General features: G+C 35.2%; 1 protein-coding gene across 1 annotated transcript in view; it reads right to left on the reverse strand.

Moving 5' to 3' along the window:
- Positions 1–21,721, reverse strand: part of LOC128656860 (astacin-like metalloendopeptidase) — an 88,726-nt gene extending 67,005 nt beyond the window's left edge. The window contains exon 1 of the mRNA XM_053711026.1: positions 21,079–21,721. Within this exon, the coding sequence (XP_053567001.1) occupies positions 21,079–21,721 (643 nt within the window). The remainder of the gene's footprint in view (positions 1–21,078) is intronic.
- Positions 21,722–25,962: the final 4,241 nt, after the last annotated feature.

Raw genomic sequence — 25,962 nt, forward strand, 5'->3', positions numbered from 1 at the left:
GTAAACAATAAATTGTACTAGACTGTCCTTAAAAAGGAATGAAAGGGGGAAGGGGGAGAAATAGAGAGGCCTTCAGGGAACTGGTAGGATAATGCTTCTGTCTGTTTTGATAAATCAACATATGGTTGCTTGTAAATGAGGCATTTAATATCCAGAATTTGGTTACCCATATTTCAGATGCACTGACCCCTAAATTTGATATTTTAAAATCTGAAATAAACAGGACATTGCTGCATTAACTCAGGAAGTTAGACATTTCTCAAACAGAATACAGGAGGTCAAACAAAGGGTCTCAGACCTCGAGGATCTTACTAATACACATAGCGCTAGTATAGAGGAAACCAATATTAAGATCCAAAAAATGCAGACAAGAATGGAAGACCTCGAGAATCGATCTCGTAGAAACAACATCAGAATTATTGGTATACCCGAGGATAAAAAGTATGAAAATCTAACCCTATTTATCACAGAGACCTTAGTCCAACTTCTTGAGATGCCTAACACTCAAATAACAATCGAGAGAGTCCATAGAATAGGTCCACCTCCAATAGACAATAAAGTTAACAATAGACCTAGACCAGTAATTGCTCGGTTCCTGAACTACTTAGACAAAGTTAAAATACAGCAATTTAAGAAAAAAAACAACCAATTAGTATTAGTGGAGCTAAAATCCTCCTATTCCAGGACTTTTCAGTTGAGACCTCTACCAAGAGAAGAGAGTTGGCACCAACCTGCACTAAATTAATACAGAAAGGGTATAGAGCAACAATACTGTATCCTTCTAGACTTAAGGTAATTGTGAGGGATAACACGTACTTATTTGACAATGTACAGGAAGCTGAAAAGTTTCTCGCTGAAATAGACTCCCCAGCACAAACTGATAGCCACCAGATGGAGGAGAATTAAATCCAGTAGAAACCAAACTTAGTTAGACCTTGTTTAGGTAATTATAGTTTTCAAAAAAGTAATAGTGGCCCCGGGAGAGGATCATCCTTGGGCTAAAGGGAAGCAGGGGGCGGCTCCCCCTCAGGTTCTTGAATTGAGATATTTTCTTTTTAATGCTAATAACTGTTATAAGTGGTTCTTCTTGTTTTTGTATTTTTTCCTTTTTTTTTTCCCTCTCTCTCCCTCCTCCTCCTCTCTTGTCTCTCTCTCCTCCCCTCTCTCTCCTTCTACCATAGCCTCTGTTTACCCACAAACAAATGACAAAGTTATTAGATAAATTTAAGATAGTATCATGGAATATAGGGGGTATTTCTAACCCTATTAAAAGGAAAGCCATTATTACTCATATGAGGAAAATACAAGCAGATCTAGTATTTTTGCAAGAAACACACTTGAACATGGAAGAAACAATGAAATTGAAGGGCTCATGGATCAGAGAAGTAATTGCTTCACCTAGTGTAAGGAGGAAAAGAGGGGTAGCTATCTTGATTGGTAAGAGGGTAGAGTCTGAAATAATACATTCCAAAAGAGACCCAGAGGGGAGATTTGTAATGTTGAAAATCAAGATACAAAACCAATTGTTTACCCTATGTAATGTATATGCACCCAATGTTCTAGACTATGCATTTTGGAACTTACTACAATCTGAAGTGCTTGCCTACTCAGAAGGATCTCTGGTAATAGGGGCAGACTTCAATATGGCTCCACAGTCACCCATGGATAGACTACGGTAGACTAGTAAACAAATAAAACATAAAAGGGATAATTTAGAAACAAAACTGTTCAAGAATATAAGCCAGAACCTAGAGGTAAAAGATATTTGGAGGATCCAGAACCCCGATATACAGGACTACACGTGTCTATCTAAGGCAGTGATTTTTAACCTTATTTGCCATGGCACACTTTTTTACATAAAAAAATCCTGTGGCACACCACCATCCCAAAATTAAAAAAAAACAAAAACAAAAAAAAAAACACATTGTAGCCTAATACAGTATATATATATATATATATATATATATATATATATATATATATATATATATATATATATACACACACATAAACACAAACACACACATACTGTATGTATTGTGCTGTTATGCCATGCCTCCTACAAACTACCCCTGCACTGGGAGTAAAAAAACAAGCAAAGTTTAAAAAATATGTCACACTGTTGTCAGTCTGCCGTGGCACACCTGAGGATCTCTCACGGCACACTAGTGTGCCACGGCACACTGGTTGAAAAACACTGATCTAAGGCACACAAAACACTATCTAGAATAGTTTTTTTTTTAATAGATGAACGGCTTTGCACAACAAAAATTAAAGCAGGAATAACACCTATTGTTCTATCGGATCACTCCCCCATCTTTCTAGAAATACAACTAAACAGCTTTAATAATACTTCTGCTAGGTTCATCTTTCCATACTATCTGGCTAACGATATAAAATTTAAAAAACATTTAATTGACAAATTTAAAGAATACATTTACTTAAACTCCGAGTATCTTGATCGACCGGAAATTTTCTGGGGTGTAGCTAAGGCAGTCCTTAGAGGGGAAATTACAGCTTACGCGGCTATGATATAAAAAAAAAACTGAAGAAAAGAGAGAAAGAGGCTACTCATTTTCTGGTTAACTCATATAATCGCTATCTTTTGCGGAAAACACCTTTTAACTGGGCTAAATATATCAAAGCCAAAACTGAAAGATGCCGTAGCAATGCTCCTAGAAACACAGAGAGAGTTGAGGTTTCAAGCTAGAATGTATCGGTTTGGAAACAAATCTGGCAAGCTGTTAGCCAAACTAGTCAAAGGAGAAAAAAAAAAAAAAAAAAGTCTCCTATGATTGATAAAATAGACCATGAAGCTGAGAAACTTACAAAATCAGAAGATATTAATTGTAATGTTTCACAACACTTACCAATAAAGGGGAACCCAAAATTTCAGCCTGGCTTGAATTCGGCTACCTTTGGCAACTGGTACCATTTGGGACTTAACAGAGTCCAGCAACTCATAAAGAAGGAAACAGGTAACATAAAAACCTTTGAAGAACTGAAAAATGAATTCAGGGTACCTAACAGGGAGTTCTTTGCATACCTGCAAATTAGACGCTATGTCACAGGATTAGTCAGGAATATAGACTGGTCCTGGACCTTGAGAAAACTGGCTGCTATTGATTAAAAACGGATATATGTCAATAACTCTGTTACTCATTTCTCAGCACAAATAAAGGAATTCCTTTGTTAGATCAAATGGCGCTAGACTGGAATAGGCTAACCGCTTCTGATCTTTTAGATTCAAAAGTCAATTAGTAAAGTAAATCGGGCTACTCTGCCACCTGGAGAGAAGCGCACGTCAAAATGTTACACAGAGCATATTTTACCCCAGAAAAGGGTAATAAAATATATAATTCAGAGTTTGATAAGTGACTGAAATGCTTGCTTAAAGCAGCGAATCTGATACACATGATCTGGAACTGCCCGAAAATTAGGCAATTCTGGTACAAACTAGAATATTGGCTCAACAACAACTCAGAAGCTGCCCCTATGACTTTTACGCTGACACAAATCTTATTTTGTATTAAACAAAGTGAAAAACAACAGCCCCAGGAAAAATTAATTATTCTCACTATTCTAGCTGCTAGATATTTGTTATTTAAAGCTTGGAAGAAACGTAGGATCCCCACAATCTTAGATGTTAGAAACAATGTATGATAGAGCAAAGAAACACCAACATTAACAATGAAGAAGATTTTTTTGAAACGGTCTGCCTTTATTAGAGGATACTCGAAGACCGAAATAGAATTGCTGATCTTTCCATTTTGGAATTCCAAATTGGTATTACTCGATGCATGGTAGGGGGAGAGAAACGGGAAAGAGGGGTTATCCTTTTCTCCAATTGTTCCTCTTTTTTTCTTCCTTTTTTTTTTATTATTTTACCTTATTTTGTATGTTTTGACTAATTATTGATGACGATGGGTTTTGTATGTAGGAAATGAAAATTCAGCAATCTGTTGTAAGGAAACAAAGTTCTGCTGTTTAACTTAATGGTGAAACTGGATACATCCGACTTTTAACTTTGTGTTTTTTCTTTTGTTGTGAATTATTGCTGTCAAAAATTAATTTAAAAAAACAAAAAAACCAAAAAAAAAAAAAAACCAATGCTCTAATTCTGTTTAAATGAACAATAGAAAAAATGCTAAAAATGTTTCTGTATTTTGTTTTTTTCTGGAATTCCCAGTAGTGAAGGAGCTTAAAGGGACACTGTACCCAAAATTTTGTCTTTTGTGATAGAACATGCAATTTTAAGCAACTTTCTAATTTACTTCTATTATCATTTTTTCGTCGTTCTCTTGATATCTTTATTTGAAAAAGAAATTGGTGCTGCCCAATCAGCAAGGACAACCCAGGTTGTTCACCAAAAATGGGCCGGCATCTAAACTTAAATTCTTGCTTTTCAAATAAACATACCAAGAGAATGAAGAAAATTTGATAATAGGAGTACATTAGAAAGTTGTTTCAAATTGCATGCTCTGAATCACAAAAGAAAAAATTTGGGTACAGTGTCCCTTTAAGGGGAAGTTAAACCCATTTTTTTTTTCTTTCAGGATTCAGATAAAACAAACAATTTGAAACAACTTTCCAATGTTCTTCTATTGCCAACTTTGCTTCATTCCCTTGATATCCTTTACTGAGAGCTAGCTGAACACATCTAGTCAGCCAATCACATGAAACCAATTTGTTTGGTGCCTGCACACATTAGTTCCTACTAGTGTAGGATATGTACATAATATTTTTCAGCAATGGATACCTAGAGAACAAAGTACATTTGAAAATAGAAGTGAATTTAAAAGTGTTTAAAAAAACACAACATGCTCTGTCTGAATCATGTGGGTGTAATTATGACTTTCCTTTCCACTTAAAGGCAGTGTTACCATACATTTCTGTGGGCGACGATGCTTTTCTGATATTGGTGATATTTTAAAAGCAACATTGCCACCTATATGTAAGGTGTAATGTAAATGATCCCTTTACACAGTGCTGTATGACCATACAATAGTGAATATATCAGTAATACACCTATATGTAAGGTGTAATGTAAATGATCCCTTTACACAGTGCTGTATAACAATACAATAGTGATTATATCAGTAATACACCTATATGTAAGGTGTTATGTAAATGATCCCTTTACACAGTGCTGTATAACAATACAATAGTGAATATATCAGTAATACACCTATATGTAAGGTGTAATGTAAATTATTCCTTTACACAGTACTGTATAACAATACAATAGTGATTATATCAGTAATACACCTATATGTAAGGTGTAATGTAAATGATCCCTTTACACAGTACTGTATAACAATACAATAATGATTATATCAGTAATACACCTATATGTAAGGTGTAATGCAAATGATCCCTTTACACAGTACTGTATAACAATACAATAGTGATTATATCAATAATACACCTATATGTAAGGTGTAATGCAAATGATCCCTTTACACAGTGCTGTATAACAATACAATAGTGATTATATCAATAATACACCTATATGTAAGGTGTAATGTAAATGGTCCCTTTACACAGTACTGTATAACAATACAATAGTGATTATATCAGTAATACACCTATATGTAAGGTGTAATGCAAATGGTCCCTTTACACAGTGCTGTATAACAATACAATAGTGATTATATCAGTAATACACCTATATGTAAGGTGTAATGTAAATGGTCCCTTTACACAGTGCTGTATAACAATACAATAGTGATTATATCAGTAATACACCTATATGTAAGGTGTAATGCAAATGATCCCTTTACACAGTACTGTATAACAATACAATAGTGATTATATCAGTAATACACCTATATGTAAGGTGTAATGTAAATGGTCCCTTTACACAGTACTGTATAACAATACAATAGTGATTATATCAGTAATACACCTATATGTAAGGTGTAATGCAAATGATCCCTTTACACAGTGCTGTATAACAATACAATAGGGATTATATCAGTAATACACCTATATGTAAGGTGTAATGTAAATGATCCCTTTACACAGTACTGTATAACAATACAATAGTGAATATATCAGTAATACACCTATATGTAAGGTGTAATGTAAATGATCCCTTTACACAGTACTGTATTACCATACAATAGTGAATATATCAGTAATACACCTATATGTAAGGTGTAATGTAAATGATCCCTTTACACAGTACTGTATAACAATACAATAGTGAATATATCAGTAATACACCTATATGTAAGGTGTAATGTAAATGATCCCTTTACACAGTACTGTATTACCATACAATAGTGAATATATCAGTAATACACCTATATGTAAGGTGTAATGTAAATGATCCCTTTACACAGTACTGTATAACAATACAATAGTGAATATATCAGTAATACACCTATATGTAAGGTGTAATGTAAATGATCCCTTTACACAGTACTGTATTACCATACAATAGTGAATATATCAGTAATACACCTATATGTAAGGTGTAATGTAAATGATCCCTTTACACAGTACATGTGTCAAATTCAAACCCCTGCTCTTACAATACAATAGTGAATATATCAGTAATACACCTATAGGAACTGAGGGATTGTGGGTATATCAAAGATGTGTTTACAATGTTTAATTTATATCCAAGGCGCCACTAGAAGTTTTGGGGCCCCTGACTTAGCTATTGATCAGGCCCCTGCCCCCCCCCCCCCCCCCCGCTTTGACCAAGTGACTAAAAACGTATATGCACTTTATTCTTAAGTGTCTATTTAAACTTGGAAATGTTGTAGAGGTAGTAACATACAAACACACTCATACACAAACACTCACACATAAGGATTCACATATAGACACTCTAGCAGACACGCAAAGAAACTCAGACACAGACACCCAAACAGACACCCAGCACTTGTTTACATTGACCTGACAAGTAATGAGGTAAACTACAGTTTTGTAAAAAAAAGGAGATTTAGAAAACAAAATATGGAGTTCTGATTATCTTTTTGTAAAGGAAGATGTCAACTAAATGATGACAACAGCATGCAGTGTATTTAAAGGTTAAATGGTGGATTGGTGACTTCCGTAAAGGTCTCATTAGTCTCAAAGTCTGTAGAAAGATGTGAATAATCAGTAGTAAGGTCAAAATGTAATAAAAAGGAACAGACAATGGACACACACACACACAAACTCAAACACAAACACAAACTTGCACACACACCCAAGGAAACACCAACAAAGACAGCCTCAGAAAACAAACAAAAGACATACACACACCCAAGGAAACACCAACAGAGACAGCCTCAGAAAACAAACAAAGACATACACACACCCAGAGATACCAACAGAGACAGCCTCAGAAAACAAACAGACATACACACACCCAAGGAAACACTGACAAAGACAGCCTCAGAAAACAAACAAACAAAGACATACACACCCACCCTCACAGAGACAACCACATAAAACACAGAAAGACATACACCCCCCCCCCCTCACAGAGACAACCACAGAAAATACAGACATACAGACACCCCCCCCCCCCTCACAGAGACAACCATAGAAAAAGCTCGAAGACATATGCACACACACTCAGACATCCACAGAAAATGCACAAAGACATATACACACACCCATGAAGCTTTAAACTTGTTATTCAACAGTTTAGCTAATATAATTCTGCATATTATTCTCAGGCTAATATTTGCTTTGAAAACATTATTAAATATACATTTTAAATAGTATTAAAGGGGCAGTAGTGCAGAATTATATAACATTCGCTTAGCGCCAGCTTTCTAAAGCAAAGGATTAGAGAGATATTTTACTTTGAAAACAGAACGCCGCTCCTGGCTCTACTGAGCGGGTCTGGTTTTTTCTCCTAAGCGCATCACGGGCTCGCTGTCTAATTACAGCCGGCCCAATCACACTATTAAACTTAATGTAGCTCACTCCCGCTCTGGTCTGCTAGCGGGAGTGAGCTATATTGAGTTTAATAGCGCAATGCAGGTAGGAGAAATAGACAGACCCGCCCAGTAGAGCCAGGAGCGGCGTTCTGTTTTCGAAGTAAAATATCTCTCTAACCCTTTGCTTTAGAAAGCTGGCGCTAAGCTAATGTTATATAATTTTGCACTATGTGCAGAATTATACAACATTATTTGCTAGGTTTACTGTCCCTTTAAATCCCCCCCTTTAAAGAGCTACCTGTAGCATTAGCATCTTTACAAAACAGCAGTGTATTACTGGGAGAAAGCTGCTGACTGATGGCTGCACATATATATGCCTCTTATCATTGGCTCACCTGATATGCTCAGCTAGCTCCCACTAGTGTGTTGCTGCTAATTCAACAAAGGATACCAAAAGAATGAGATACATTTGATAATAGAAGTAAATTGGAGATTTGTGTAAAATCACATTCTCTATCTGAATCATGAAAGGAAAGTGTTGGGTTTAGGGTTGCCACCCGTCCCTTAAAATACAGAACACTTATAAGTTACACATGCTGCAGGGTGGAATATGAATAGTGCTGTCCAGAAGCACAATACATGTTCCTCCCTGCACACCCTGCAGCATGTGTAACTAATAAGTGCCCAGGAAAACATGGCTGAGGTGGCAACCCTAGTTGGGTTTGATATCACTGTAACTGTTAAACAAACTATAGTGAATATAACAACTTTACAGAACTGTTTATGGTCACTATTGCCCATTAAAGGGATATGAAACCCAAAACACCTCTTTTGTGGTTCAGACAGAACAGAACCTTTTAAACAAGTTTACAATTTACTTCTATTATAAATGTGTTTTGTTCCCATGATACTCTGTGTTAGAGAGATACCTAGGTAGGCATCTGGCACACTATATGGCAAGTAATAGTGCTGCCATATAGTGATCTTGCAAATGGATAACATTCTTGTAAAACTGCTGCCAAATAGTGTTTGAGACACATGCACACTCCTGAGCTTAGGTCCCGGCATTTCAACAAAGGATACCAAGAGAGTAAAGAATATTTGCTAATAGAAGTAAATTAGAGAGTTGTATAAAATCGCTGCTCTATCTGAATCATGAAGGACAATTTTGAGTTTCATTTCCCTTTGTATTTAATAAACCAATAATATTTTTTACATTGCTATATACTGTTGGAACATTTAAACAAGAGGTGCCGCCAATTGGGGGGTGGGGAAGATCAGTAAGATTTGCTTCCACTAAAACATAAAGAACAAAACTGCTCAACTTACCAAATGATTTCATTTCTGTAAATAAATCCTGAAAAAAATAAATTGTTATTAGAAGAATGTTATGTAATATACATATTCAATTCATTTTATTAAATGGATACTTAAGAAAGAAAGTAAAATGATTAAATACCTGGATTTTTAAACAGTTTATTTTTTATAAACCCTAAAGTTTTTTGTTTTTTTTAAATCTATCAATACAAATGTAGATGATATTATGTTACAGCCCTACACAAAGTAACCATCATGTAATATTCTAATTCAATCCTTGTGACTTTATTTGATGTCATTTAATGTATTGACTTACTGATAATGGTGCGTTGAATACAGATCCTAGATAGAAAGTGAGGGTCACAATACAGTATAAAGGCTTCATCTTCATAGTCTGTTCTGCATCTGCTGAGTCAAATATCCTCTGCTCTCAGACGTTCTGGTTTAAAAGTTAATAGTATTTCAGTCCTTTTAAGAATAAAGGTGGGGAGGTTGTATTCTTGAAGATACCAATCTCTAACCACTCAGTGTAAATCTCTAGTTTCGCCTTTACAATGTGTTCCTCCCCTTATAGAAATGCAAATTGATTTGACTGCATTTTCAATTCTACATGGTTAAAATTCTAATTGACTCTTTTTTTTTTAAAGGGACAGTACACTGTAAAATTGTTTTTATATTAATGTGTTTTCAATGACTTATTATAGCAGCTGCAAGGTATAAAATGTATGACACATTACATTTTTAGGTTTATTTATGTATATGAAGTAGCTGGTTTTGTGCTTTTAAACCACAGCCTATTACAATGGGTTGAGATTCAGGTAATATAATATCTCATTATGTTATCACTTTTATGTACACAGACTTGCTTCCTTATCATACATTTGTCTGGAAAACTAAAGCTCAACACAGAGAGAACAATGGAAAATTATTATTTTATTACTTAACTATCCTGCACCCCACTATGAGTGTCATTTCTTCTGCTGGCTGTGTTTACTTAGGCTTGTCAATAGCTGAGACTCCAGTATCAAAACTTTCAGTATAGGTTGGGAAACCACAGTCTAAATCAGCTATTGCAAAAGCCAAAATAGGGGTAAAAGAGTCACTTGTAAACAATTTAATACACTCCAGCTGGTCAAATGGATAATTGGGAACAATTTAAATGGAAGAAAATTTTGGGGTGAACTGTCCCTTTAATGATTATCACTCTTGGTAATCGAGTGAAAATATAAAAAAGGGTTAAATGAATCTGAAACCGCAATGTCTATAATATAAATAAATACATTTAAAATGTGCACCAGTATTTAGAATTACAATGCACTGAATCATCCTAAAAAGGGATTGTAAAGTCATAATGAAACTTTTATTAAATCTTAAACCTATCCCATTTGCTTCTAATAAAAACATAGTGCAAAAGCAGTCTAAATGTTAAATGGGCAGTAGATTTATTTTCTAATACATTTCAACATTTCCTGTATCATGTGACAGCCATCAGCCAATCACAGAGTCATATATGTATACACTGTGTACTCTTGCACGTGCTCAGTAGTAGCTGCTACCCCATAAAGTGTGCATAAAAATAGATTGTGCCCAATGTGATAACAGAAGAAAAATGTAAAGTCTCTTAAAGGGATTCTAAACCCATTTTTTTCTTTCATGATTCAGATAGAACATGCAATTTTAAGCAACTTTCTAATTAAATCCTAATGTTAATGTTTCCTCTTTCTCTTGCTATCTTTATTTGAAAAGGCAGAAATGTAAGGTTAGTAGCCGTCCTATTTTAGATTCAGCACCTGGGTAGCGCTTGCTGATTGGTGGATACATTTAGCCACCAATCAGAAAGTGCTACCCAGGTTCTGAACCAAAGATGGGCCAGCTTGTAAGCTTACATTCCTGCTTTTTCAAATAAAGATAACAAGAGAATGAAGAAATTTTTATAATAGGAGTAAACTAGAAAGTTGCTTAAAATTGCATGCTCTATCTGAATCATGAAAGAAAAAATGTGGGTTCAGTGTCCCTTTAAAACTACACATTGTATCTGAATCCTAAAACTTTAATTTTAACTTTAGTGTCCCTTTAAATTATATAGTTTCATGCATAAAATAATTAAAGGGGCATTATACAATTTGAGATTGAAATATAAAATTACTTATTATATGTAGTAAAAATAAATAGTTTCATCATTTCTTTTGTCCTCCTTCCCTGCCCCTGTCCTCTTTTGTTAATATGGGGGCTTCTCAGTTTGTGTAATAAAAGTAATAGTAGTCATGTTGTAACAGGAGGGGTAAGGGATTTCTGTCCTCATAATCTATAATAAATAAAGAGGAGCATTTGTTTGTACATGGTCATATTAGATAATCATAAGATAATTACTCCCTGTCTTTTATCCAACTATCCATGAGCTAACATTTTAAGCAATTCCAGCCCCTTCATTTTGTACAATAATCTCTCATGTGGCACCTTTATATATATTTGTGCTTACCTCTTCATAAAATCTAATTAGATGCATTTTCCATGATCTATTACCCATAAATCCATGCTGATTTGAACTCATAATCTGGCCACCAGTGGGCCAGGTTCTTATGTGGGCCTTGCTGCTATATACCACCCTCTCGTAAAGGGACATAATACACTAGATTTTTCTTTGCATAAATGTTTTGTAGATGATCCATTTACTTTTTTTATGTTTAGTTTTGATTATTTCTAAATAACATTGCTCTGGTTTTTAGACTCCTAACCAAGCCCCAAAGTTTTAGGAGAATACTGATGTATACCTACTCCAGCTTGTTCCTGTTTGTGTAAAGAGTCTTTTCATATGCAGAGGAAGGGGGAGGGGGGAGTGTCTGCTTTTATTGATAAAGAACCACTTTCAGTGGTTGTTCCAGCTAACCTTTTCAACAGTGCTAAATTGGGAACTTATAAGTAAGTTTTTAAGCAGTTTTATACTGGATTTTTATATCAGTGTCTGTGCGTATTATTCTTTATAGTAGTGTCTATTACATGCAGTTAAATTACAATTGGTGTATACTGTCCCTTTAATATGAGTAACAATAGGAAAGTTGTTACCTTCTGCTTATTTTGTAAAGCACAAAGTAGATTTTATGATGCTGAAGAACAAGAGAACTGCTGTACTATGGCTACCTAGCTGATAGAGGTCTAACTGATGTGGGCTGGTCTGCTTTTAATGGCCTTGGATTATTTTGGTCTTTGCTTAAACCGTTGTAAATAAATGATAGTTTTCAGACAGTATCAAGGGTATTATCTAACAAGGGAATACAAAAGTACTATTCACAGTAATTCTGTAATCTTGCATCTCCCATCATTCATGTGTTTACTTTTCTAATCCGATAGTACATGCTACGGGACCAGTGAAACAGTAGATTTGCATGATCAACAAAAACATGATAACAAGACAATGCAATAGCACTTAGTCTGAACTTCAAATGAGTAGTCAAAAATATAACTATGTTTTCACGTGTGCCAAACTCTACTTGAAATAAAAAGAAGATAAATAAATCTGTAGAGAAGAATTAACCTCTAACACAATTTATCAAACCAAACAATAAAATATAAGCTAATAAGTTACCAATGGAATGTTGTAATGTGAAAATATTTTTTTTGGAAACGTCTCAGTGGGCTAGATTCAAATCTGCTCATTATTTAGCCAAGGGAATTTATTGTTTACGCAAGACCATGTTCAAAATGTATTGTGGCTTATTTAATCTATATTTTCCAGCTGATCGCTAGTGGGTATTTCTATAGGTAACATATAGATTATGAGTGCATATAGATTATGAGTGGGGTGCAAAATTGCGCTTTCACAAACATGATATTTGCATTCCATAGGTTTCAATGGAAGACTCATTATGAGACATTGCATGAGAACCTAGCGCAGCGAAGGGGGTAAATTATGCAACATTGGGCAGCAAATTTAAATATATATGTATATGAATATATATCTGTGCTTATATGTGTATATACACATATTAACACATAAATATATAATTATATAAACATATATATTTATAGGAATACCACAGTGCCTATAGACCACAATGTAAAGGCCCTTTTCCGTTCTGTTTTTTTTTTTTCTAACACCCCACACCCACCAATGTTAACCCCCCATTACTGCTTATTACAGTTATTTTAATAAAAAATAAAAATGGTCATATTTTTTATTTAATAAAACAAACAATACACTTTATTTTGGGTACAATTGGAGGACATTTAGAAAATTAACCAGAGATCTGATCCCTGGTTCATTTTCGGAGCGCTAATTGCTACCACAACCTCACCGTAGCCATAACCAGCCAATTTATCCGTTTACTGGTGAGCGTTAAATTAGCGCTCCACTTGTAATCTAGCCCATAGTTGTGCTTAAAGCCCAGTACATGATATCTCACCAGACAAACCTGAACTGCTAAGCACAATAAATACAAGTGCAACACTTTGGGCTAGGTTACAAGTGGAGCGCTAATTTATCAAGCGCCCGGAAATGGTCAACTTTGTCTATTTGCTGGCGCGCGATAAATAGCCAGCCATTACAAGTGTCTGAGTATTGCTTCAGCTAGCTTGCAGTATCAATTAGCATTTAGAAAATTAGCCAGAAGTCAGACCTCTGGTAAATTATCTAAATGTCCCCCAATTGCCCCTAAATTTCAGTGTATTAATCTTTATTAAAAAATAAAAATATTAGCATTTTTATTTTTTTAATAAAGTAACTGCATAAAGCAGTTATAAGGGGTTAAAAGGAGCGGGTGTGGGGTGTTTGAAAAAAAAAAAAAACAGCACTGAAAGTGCTTTTACATTAGGGTCTATTGGAACTGTGTGTTCCCATTAAATAAGTATGCATATGCTTATATACATATATATTTATGTGTTAATATTTGTCACTAAATATGATCTGTAAATGCATGTACATTGCAGTCATGTTTTACCATCTTAAAGGGGCAGTCAAGTCAAAATTAATTTTTCATGATTCAGATAGAATGAACAATTTTAAACAACTCTCCATTCACTTCCATTATCTAAATGTGCACAATATTTTTATCTGCAAACTTTCTGAGGCAGCTACTCGTACTGCTCATGTGCAAGATTCACAGGATATGCATATATGTATTTTGTGATTGGCTAATGGCTGTCACATGATGCATTAAGAAGGGAAAAGTAACTACATTTGACATTTGTCAGAAAAAAAAATCTACCACTCATGAAATTCAAACCAAAGGCTTAGTTTAATTTGCTTGTTTTGTATCATTTAAAAAAAATCTTTGTGATGTCGCTATTAAGGATAGAGGCATCACAAAGAAAAACGTTTAAATGTTACAAAAACAAGCACATTAAAAAAATGTAGGTTAATGGTTGCAAATTATAAGCAGCTCCTTTGATTTCAATGCAGCTGAACTGACCACTCATTACTCTGAGTAGGGGCAGACCAAACCCTTTGAGTCCTGCTATTTTTTTGAGTGGTGATGTTGTGGCAAAGAAAAATATTCATGAAACAAATTAACTTTATTGATGCTAGATCAATTTGTAGCACATTTCTTTGGGTGCACTGTATAGTGTTCTTTTGATAAGGTTTTAAAATAATATGACCATTAAAATCAGAGGCTTAAAGGGGTATGTTACACTTAAATGTGTTGAATTAAATATCCCCTGAATATCTGTTTGTAAAAATTGATTATTTTAATTACTAGCCACATCCTATTCTAAAGTGATTTTAAGCAGCCAATCAGAATTCTAGTCCCATGACTTGCAAGGGAGTACGCATCTGGGAAGTGCAGGCACAGTCATGCTATTTCCCTTGTAAGTTTAAAGAAATTTACTATACAATCTTGTGACATTTCAGTGAAATTTCATGAGATCACAGTACAGCAAAGTGTGACATTAGCACCAATAAAGCTTATTGGCTGTTTTTATTTTATTTTATTTTCAATATGCTTCTTACAGCAGCTGAAGGATAATTGTTTGCAGAGCACTTTTTATTGTGAGCTGAATACATTTTGAAGCAAACAATCTTCCTTTTTATGCATAGAGTTATTTCTTGCCAGCTTTTGACAGTTGTGCTCCATCATTTTCAAGTAATTTAGCATATAAATATTATGTCTCTTTTAAAGGAACATCATACCCATATGCTAAATCACTCGAAAGAACAAAATGGCAATCACTATAATCATCAGTGATTAATTCACACTTTACTTTACTGTGATCTTGTGCGATTTCACTAACATTTTGTGTAGTAAACTTCCTAAAACTGTGGAGGAAAATTCTGATTTGATGTTTAAAGTCTGTTTACTTTGGGATTTGGCTACTGAGGAAATACTGAGTATACGGTACACCCCTTTGTAATATCACTTAAATGTCTAATGATTCAAAATCATATTAACTCAAATAATTGCATTTACAAATATGAACAATTAAAAACAAACGGCAAGTTTTTGTCGGTAAGGGTTGCATTGCTAACAAGCTTTTTTTTTCACCGCTCCCTTAAGACAACGCTGGTATTACAGGTTTTTACAAATGCGGCGTTAGCCGCAAAAAGGTGAGCGTAGAGCAAAATTTAGCTCCACATCTCACCTCAATACCAGAGCTGCTTACGGTAGCGGTAAACTGGCTAAACGTGCTCATGCATGATTTCCCCATAGGAAACAATGGGGCTGATACAGCTGGAAAAAAACCTAACACCTGCAAAAAGCAACGTTCAGCTTCTAACGCAGCCCCATTGTTTCCTATGGGGAAATAAAAGTTATGTCTACACCTAACACCCTAACATGAACCCCGAGTCTAAACACCCCTAATCTTACACTTATTAACCCCTAATCTGCCACCCACGAAATCGCCGACACCTGCATTATATTAGTAACCCCTAATCTGCCGCTCCGTACACCGCCGCCACCTACATAATACTTATGAACCCCTAATCTGCTGCCCCAACAATGCCAACACCTACATTATATTTATTCACCCCAATCTGCCCCCCCTACGTCACCGCAACCTAACTACACTTATTAACCCCTAATCTGCCGCCCCCATCGTCGCCGCTACTATATTAAATTTATTAACCCCTAAACCTAAGTCTAAACCAAAGTCTAACACCCCGCTAACTTAAATATAATTTAAATAAATCTAAATAAAATAACTACAATTAAATAAATGATTCCTATTTAAAACTAAATACTTACCTATAAAATAAACCCTAAGCTAGATACAATATAACTAATAGTTACATTTGTATCTATCTTAGGGTTTATATTTATTTTACAGGCAACTTTGTATTTATTTTAACTAGGTACAATAGTTATTAAATAGTTGTTAACTATTTAATAACCACCTAGCTAAAATAAATACAAATTTACCTGTAAAATAAATCCTAACCTAAGTTACAATTACACCTAACACTACACTATCATTAAACTAATTACATAAACTAACTACAATTAACTACAATTAAATTACATAAACTAAAGTACGAAAAACAACAAACACTAATTACAGAAAATAAAAAAATAATTTCAATTTTTTTAAACTAATTACACCTACTCTAATCCCCCTAATAAAATAAAAAAGCCCCCCAAAATAATAAAATTCCCTACCCTATACTAAATTACAAATAGCCCTTAAAAGGGCTTTTTGCGGGGCATTGCCCCAAAGTAATCAGCTATTTTACCTGAAAAAAAAAATACAATACCCCCCCAACATTAAAACCCACCACACACACACCTACTCTAAAACCCACCCAATACCCCCTTAATAAAACCTAACACTACCCCCTTGAAGATCACCCTACCTTGAGCCGTCTTCACCCAGCCGAGCAGAAGTGGACCTTCAGAGGGGCAGAAGTCTTCATCCGATCCGGGCAGAAGAGGTCCTCCAAGCGGCAGAAGTCTTCATCCAGACGGCATCTTCTATCTTCATCCATCCGGAGTGGAGCGGGTCCATCTTCAATCCAGCCGACGAGGAGCATCCTCTTCAAACGAAGTCCAAGCGAAGAATGAAGGTTCCTTTAAATGATGTCATCCAAGATGGCGTTCCTTGAATTCGCACTTGAAAATATGCAATCTTGTTTGGTTTCGAGAAGGGTGTTAGTTTTTCCTTTTTTTATTTTTTGCTCCATTGACTTCTATGTGGGAATATGCTTGAAAATTGTTTACTTGTAATACGACCACAACCCCATGTGCTCAAAAAGCTTACTTCTAACAGAGTTAGAGCTCAAGTGGAAGCCTTAAATATCACTCTACTAGTAATCTGGCCCTAAATTTATCTATAATTATTATCTATAAGAAAATAAAACAATATTTCATTGGGATGCAGTGCAACTTGCTTTGAGAAGGATACAAAAAATTATCCAGCATTAAAAAAAATGTAAACCCAGAATGAGAACATACACAGTAATGTTATGAGTTAATTTTTCAACATCTATCTGAAATTGGATATAAATATATTTCTATATTTTTTTTTAAAATGCAAAGGCATGTAACAATTACCCAAGGTTAATTATCATGGCGCACTGAAAATACATTGTAACTAGTCACAGCCCTATTATGTGTTGGTGAAGAGAGATGTCACACACATTGGGCACCATGTACTAAGAAGTCAATTAATTTGACATTGTTGATGTGAATAAACTAGCTGTTACTCGCCGTGAGCGTAATGATGTCAGCTGACACTATGTATTAAAAAAACACTCAACAAATAGTCACGTCTAGCCCGCAGCAAACAGTGGTGGGCGATTGATCAATTTGACGCCTCGCTCGACGCGACTAATCTAATGTACTTAAATGTCTGTAGATTTGTATGGCCAATTATTAACACGTGACCTGCAAGGTGTCACAAACGTCATAGTAGTCGCAGGAATAGAATTTAGCAACTATAAAAGTGCAACATTTCTAAAAAAACTTTATTATTGTTCAAATCTTTTTGATCAGTTCATTCTCTGCGTTTTATTTGTAAAATTAAAATTACAGATTCAATATGGCTTTATCTGGATCGGATTCTCAGACTTCAAAATCCAATAATCCACACTTTTCTCATCAACAAAACATAGTTTTACAAGTTTGGCGTTATGAGTGAAAAAGCAGTGTTATGGCCCATAACACTTAATTTTCCCTAACGCTGCTATTACAAGTCTTGTTGGTATAGGTGTACCGCACACCTTTTAGCCAGTCACGCAACGTCAGTAACGCACTTTTAAAAATGTCCTTTTTCAATGGGACTCCCATAGTGCCGGTATTACGAGTTTGCCTGGGAGGCTAAAAAGGGAGCGGTACACCCTATACCGACAAGATTCGTACCACCATCTGAAAGTAAGTAGTTATAAGTTTTACGTTACAAAGCTGTAACATAAAATGCATAACTAAAGTGTTACAAAGTACACTAACACCAATATACTACCTATTAACCCCTAATCTGCTGCTCCAGACATCGCCGCCACTAATAACATTTATTTACCCTATTCCTCCACTCCCCAACATCGTCGCCACTATAATAGACCTATTAACCCCTAAACCGCCACCCTACCACATTGCAAAAACACTATTTAAATATTATTAACCCCTAATCTGCCATCCACCCACACCACCGCTATAATAAACCTATTAACCCCTAAACCACAAGCCCCCTACAATGAAATATACTTAAATAAACTATTAACCCCTAAACCTAACGACCCCCTAACTTGATATTAAAATGACAAATTCCCTATCTTACATTAAATTAAAACTTACCTGTCAAATTACAAAAATTTATTTTAAACTAACAAACTAATATAATTATGAAACTACAATTTAACTACCAATTAAAAAAAAACTAAACTACGCATTAAAAAAATCCTAACACTACACTAACAAAAAAATATAACTAAATTACAAAAATATAAAAAACTAAATTACGAAAAATAAGAAACAAATTATCAAAAATAAAAAGAATTACACCTAATCTAATAGCCCTATCAAAATAAAAAAGCCCCCAAAATAAAAAAAAACCTAGCCTAAACGAAACTACCAATAGCCCTTAAAAGGGCCTTTTGTGGGACATTGCCCCAAAGATAATTGATAATTTGTTTCTTATTTTTTGTAATTTTTTTTTATTTTATTTTTTGTAATTTATTAATTTTAATTTTAGTGTTTGTTTGTTTTTTAATGTTTGGTTTTAGTGTAAGGCAGGTTATGTTTTTTCACAGATAAGTTTGTATTTATTTTAACAAGGTAGTTAATAAATAGTTAATAAGTATTTACTAACTAGTCTACCTAGTTAAAATAAATACAAACTTACCTATGAAAAAAAAACTTAACCTGCCTTACACTAAAACCTAACATTGCCTGTGAAATAAAAATAAAGTCTAAGCTAGTTACAATATAACTCTCAGTTAAATTGTAGCTAGCTTAGGTTTTATTTCACAGGTAAGTTTGTATTTAGTTTAAAATAGTTATTATTTAGTTAATAATTGTAACTTTAATTTAGCTCTATTTAAATTATGTTAAAGTTAGGGGGTGTTAGGCTTAGTGTTATGTGAGGGTTAGGTTTAGGGGTTAATATATTTATTTAGTGGTAGTGATGTGGGAGGCCAGAGGTTTAGGTGTTAATAGTATTATGTAGGGGGCGGCAATTTTAGGGGCAGCATATTAGGGGTTAATAGTATTATGTAGGGGGCAGCAGATTAGGGGTTAATTGAATAATGTATGGGGCAGCGATGTAAGGGGCAGCAGATTAGGGGTTAATAACTGTATGTAGGTGGCAGCAATGTTAGGGGCAGCAGATTAGGGGTGTTTAGACATAGGGTTTATGGTAGGGTGTTTTTACATTAAATGTATTTTCCCCATAGACATCAATGGGGCTGTGTTACGAAGCTTTTTATTCCGCGATTGCAGGTGTTAGACCTTTTTGTTGGCCGGCTCTCCCCATTGATGTCTATGGGGAAATCGTGCATGAGCATGTAACAGCAGCGTCTGTTTTCGGTGCGGTATGGAGCTCAACGCCACCATATCTCCCGCACAAGCCTGCTTTTTTTTAAACTCGTAATACCTGCGCTATGGGGGTTGAAATAACACCGCTTTTGTGGCGGTCGTTAAAAACCCTATAACGCTCAAAACTCGTAATCTATCTGAAGATTATTTATTTGGATGTTGTGTAAGACAGACCAATTTTGTAAGAAGAAAGATGGTCTAGCAAAGAATAAGCAATGCAGTTAGTGCCCAGGGTCCTGGAAAAAAAGACGTGGAACAGATCAAGAAACGTTAAAATGACATCTAATGTCAAAATATAAATGCACATAGATGAAATACAACATTGAATAGAAACATAGTTGCAATGTAAATGTATTGTCAAAAATGCTTCTAGTAAAAGTGATTACTGTTTTAAATGAGCATTTTTCTCTGCACGTGCATGTGAAACATAACAAGATATTATTGGTGCACCATTATTTTCAACACCACATTTGCTGAGAGCATTAGTGGAGCTTGTATCGTGTCAGCACTTAACAAATTGAGTCTTTACCAGATGGTACAAGCACCTTCGGCTCTCTGAGCAAGTGCTGTGTTCAAAATGGAGGTGCACGGTGCATACTTAAATACACTTTCAAAACAGAAGCATTTTTGATAATGCATGTATATTACAAAAATGCTTCTATTCTAAAATTACATGTATCCGTGTGGATTACAGTTTTGGCCCTTTAATAAAAAAATATTTTTTTTTAATACTAATTGAAACATTTTGGTTACATTTTTTGCTTTGAACAAAATTTTTACAAATTAGATTGGTAATTACAAAAGACAAATTTGACACCACTTTTGCTTACCTAGAAGTCACCCTTCAGGCATATCTCCATCCTCGAACTTTCAATATAATCCAGTCTGCCTTAAGATGTATGAATCATGACACGAGCCTGGGTAGTTTGAACGGACACTGATTATCTTCATATTGGGTTCATAGACCATCTGAACATTCAATGAATGGAAATGCTTTCTATTCCGATAAATCTCCTCATGTGCAAGAAGTGGTCTTACTGCAACATGGGTACAGTTGATGGCCCAGAGGACTTTGGGCATGCCAGCCATCTTATAGAAATTAGATTTTATAGGTTGCCATTCTTCTTGGGTAGATGGCAAGCAAACATAGCATGGAAAAATAATCATCATAGCCTCGATGACTTTTGTTAAGTGACGTGAAAATGCTGATTGACTTATTCCAATAATGACGCTCGAAACCGCCTGAAAGGAGCTTGTTGCCATAAAATGCAGTTCAGCTAATAGTTTCAATAGTCCTGGAATAGCCCGTGAACACGCCATCATCGTCTCCAAATAATCTGTCTCTCGATACAAGTGTAATATGGATTTACGATCAAGCCGGAATCTTTGTAAGATCTCTCTGTCTGAAAGGCCGTGCAAACCAACCCATGGAAGTAATACACAGGGGACACAAAATCTCCTTCTTCTTACTAATAGTTTAGCAACATTTTCATCAATATTCTGTCTTCTAGACCAGATTTGTATCACATGGATAAGAAACAAATACCAAAGTGTCTCCATAGCTCAATAAATAAAGAATGTAAGTACAATGATGAGTTTACAGCCTTTTATATAGGTCTACACTTGCGTCTAGGTTGACTTTACTATTGTTTTGTACCTTGCCCGCCACCTAAAAGGTGGCGAGGCAAAAATCACAAGGTGGTAGCGAAAAATGTTGTGTGCGGATAAACAGATTTATTTGTACATTTGTTTTATTGCGAGTTGGTTGTCAAATCTAACTATTTGCATTGAAAAATTGTGGTAGCGAGGATTGGCGGATAAGTACGCTCGCAAGTTTAAAAATGCGGGTTTGGACATAGTTGACGGCTTTGTTCATATCCATGTGCGAGTTTTGACGTGAAAATATTAGCAGACAGCTCACTGACTGCTTAGTACATGGAGACCATTATTATTTATACCTGAAAAACTACTTACAGGTATGTTAGTTTATCTAATGGAGGTATGTGCATATGAAATATTTCTGAAATATGTTTAATTTTATCTCATGGTTTCTCCCTCTGGGCTAGTTAATATAATAATATTGAAGAACATAAATCAGAACTAAAACAATAATAAAGTACAATAACTAAATATCTACAGTATAACTGTTTTTATTTAAACTACTTACATTCATTTATATAAAAATAAAAAATATTACAATTTATATTTTATATTTTTCTACCCATAGATAACCAGAAGCAGAAAATATTAGTAAAATAATTTTTTTTAATATTTAGCACAAATAGCAAAAGCTTTTGTACATATAAATTGTCTTAAATAAGATGTTTCAGACAATATACAAAGTTAGTTAGCATATTAGCAGTAATATAAGCAACAATAAAAATGTAATATAAAAAATAAAAATATAGACATTCCTGCATAACTTGTCAATCTTTTTGTAGACAAGAAAAGAGATTACGCACATTAGGGCTCTCTATTGACTTCTATGGGGAGAATACGTTAACGTGGTTGCGATATTTGGTTAGTGTGTGTCTTGTACCGCTCCTGCACAAACTTTTTACTTTCAACTTATAATATGTGCGCAACCTGACATGCGTAAAAAAGCTTTCATTTAGTGAAGTTAACATGCGAGCCTGAGAGTAAAATAGTACTCAACTTGTAATCTAGCCCTTAATAGATTAAAAAATAACCAACATTAAACAAATGTAATCAGTTTATTTAATCACAGACTACAATAGTTATTGCATTTGTAAAGGATTATTGACAATTCTAATTGAATTACATTTGGTGATAGACAGCAGGTCTCATTTTCTTTTGAAAGAGGTAGATAAGTGAGATAAGAAAACAGTAACATCTGGATAAATACACATTGAGAATCTGAAACAGACACATGGTTATCTACTATGAACACTGGAGCAGCCACTTCAGAGATTATATGTCTGTGACAAGTGTGAGCATATTGTTTCTTTAGAAGGTCATATTAGTGTTCTAGAAGAATAAATTGTGATATTCAGACACTTTAAATGGAAATTTATATGATTGAGCAAGTTGTTTATGGCTCTAGAATTAGGAATGGAGAGGATTCAGAGGGGGAGACACCATGAAGTAGTTTGGTCACAGTTAGAAGGGGAAGTAATAATAAGCAGAATAGACAGGCCAGTTCTGAGCTGGTATACCCCAATCGATTTGCCAGAATGAGTGAAGATGTTGGGGATATCAGTTCAGGGGAGGCAATGTCAGAGAGGGCTGTTGTGCCTAATATAGTGAAAAGTCCTTAAATCATGGAAGGGGGCCATTCTATAGTGAACAGTCCTTCTGTGATGGAAAAGAGGCATACAAGTCTTGGCCTGAGGAAGATGTTGGTTGCAGGAGCGTGTGCTGGTATTTCAAAGGGAATCGCAAATATTGCTTTAGCTAAAGCAATATTTTGCGCTCCAATTGTAGTCTGGCCTTAAATGTATTACAGCAAATGCAAGAAGCATGACAGGTAAAATAGCGGAGCTCTCAGTTGCAGAAGAGGACTATTATATTATCAGTATAACTGTAACCTGCTGGGATGATTCACATGACCGGGCAATTAACTTAGAGAGTTATATTTTATTTAGGAGGTAGAAGAGTGTCAGGATATTGTTAGGCAGTATGCTCCTTTAAGGATTTTAGCCAATCAAACGCATACGCCCCTTACAAAACACCTGCTCACTTCTCATTCAGTGCTTAGTATTTTGTCTGACTCCTTTGTAGTTACTCCTAACTAAGCTCCTATACTCCGTGATTTATTCTTAACTATTGTGACTAACTTCAACTTTCTACCAGCTTTTACAGTGTACCGTTCTGCTCCTCATTGGATATTTAATTCCTGCCGCCTTCCTATCACCTCTCACCTGTTCAATACCGGATCGTCTCTCTGTGTCTGTGGCTAACCCAGTTCAACTAACTTCTTCCGCAACTATCCAAACCTGCTACTGGATATTCCTCCCAAAGTTGTGAGTTGTGACTTGTACTGAATCTGAAGGTAATTTCTTCTCACCATCTCTCCTATGCATAGCTAGTCTGCTTCACGGCATTCCGCCGTCTCACCTTCTCTGACGTCAGACGCCACAGAAGCAAGGCGCAACTCTCTCTGCAACGATCTGCGGTTACAACTCGCAATACCAACAGGAGGATTCGTACTTACCGGACACTAGGTAACCTTATTCATTCAATCTTCTTATGGTATACCTGATTGAAGAAATTCTTACAGAGTCTCAATTATTATAATTCTGAATTAACCTTATTCTGTGAACCTTCTTTAAGAATACTCTCCAGTTATACTGTCTGACTCCGGACATTCCTTTGCTCACTCACTACAGCATTTCTCTCCATAAGAGATTTGCTTATTTGCCTTGCTGGATACTTTTACTATAAAAACACCTCTCTAAATTAGTTATTACTTCCAAATAGTTTTAACAAAGGAAAGGTGTAACAAACATATTACAGGAAACTCCTGTTATATCCTAAAATATATCAAGTACAGAATTAAAATATAAATATTTAAACTGACTGGATATATATATAGTTACATAATACTAAGCCATAAAGAGTGTCTATACACAACATGGAACAACCAAACCTTCCCCAGGTTGTGCATAATTTGTCCCAAAAGGTGGAGCAGATGGGACAAGCCATCTTAGATCTGCAATTAGAAAATCAAGTGTTAAGAGAATTACTTAAGGATTCTAAAGAGCAGCACAGCACATCTCCTGAACCACAAGTCTGCCTACCAGAAATATTTACTGGTGATAGAAAACATTACAGACAATTTAAAAATGCCTGTGGTCTTTTGTACAGTTTAAAACCTAAAACATACCCCACTGACCGTGTGAAAGTCTTAACTACTATCTCTTACTTAAAGGATGAACCTAGAATATGGGCAGACCAGCTCTGTGAATCAAATTCACCTGTATTAAATTCACTTACTGATTTCTTTCATGCAATGGATGAGCTTTATTCTGACATTGATATTCAGTTATCAGCAGAGACAAAGATGAGGCAATTGAAACAGGGAAAGAAACCAGTTGAAGACTATATAAGTGAGTTCAAACTGTATGCGACAGATTCCTCCTGGAGTTTAATTTCTCTTAGGAACCAATTTAGACTTGGACTTTCAGACAATCTAAAAGATGAACTTGCTCGCACGGAAATGCCAGACACTTTAGAGGGGTTAATGAAATTAGCTACACAAATTGATCGCAGGTTGCGTGAAAGGAAGGCTGAGCGGCAACACACTGAGGTACAGCAGAAAACACAATACTTTCCTAGATCCTCAGAACCCAGTACTACCACTGACCGAAGCACCCCAATGGAAATTGGCGTGTTGAGAGGACCACTATCGGCAGAAGAAAGATTACGACGTAGATCGCAGAGATTATGCATGTATTGTGCCAACCCCAACCATACAGTTAGTGACTGCCCGACTCTCCACAAGAATAAAAAGAGTAAGTCTACTTATTTATATAAGTCACACAATTCTGATTTAACCCAAACTTACTGCAATCTGTCTCTTTCACTACAGTGGGACCTTAACAGACTGATGACCAACGCCATAATTGATTCCGGAGCCTTTGGAAACTTTATAGATTCCACTTATGTTGCTAACAATAAAATTCCTGTTGTTAAAAAGAATATGCCTGTTTCTCTCAGAGTTATTGATGGTTCCACACTGGTCACAGGTCCCATCACTCATCACACAGTTCCTCTTTTTACTACAACTGCATCAGGTCATACTGAAATTTTGACATTTGATATAATTCCATCACCTCATT

This window comes from Bombina bombina, chromosome 4 (assembly GCF_027579735.1).
Source record: "Bombina bombina isolate aBomBom1 chromosome 4, aBomBom1.pri, whole genome shotgun sequence".
NCBI lineage: Eukaryota > Metazoa > Chordata > Amphibia > Anura > Bombinatoridae > Bombina > Bombina bombina.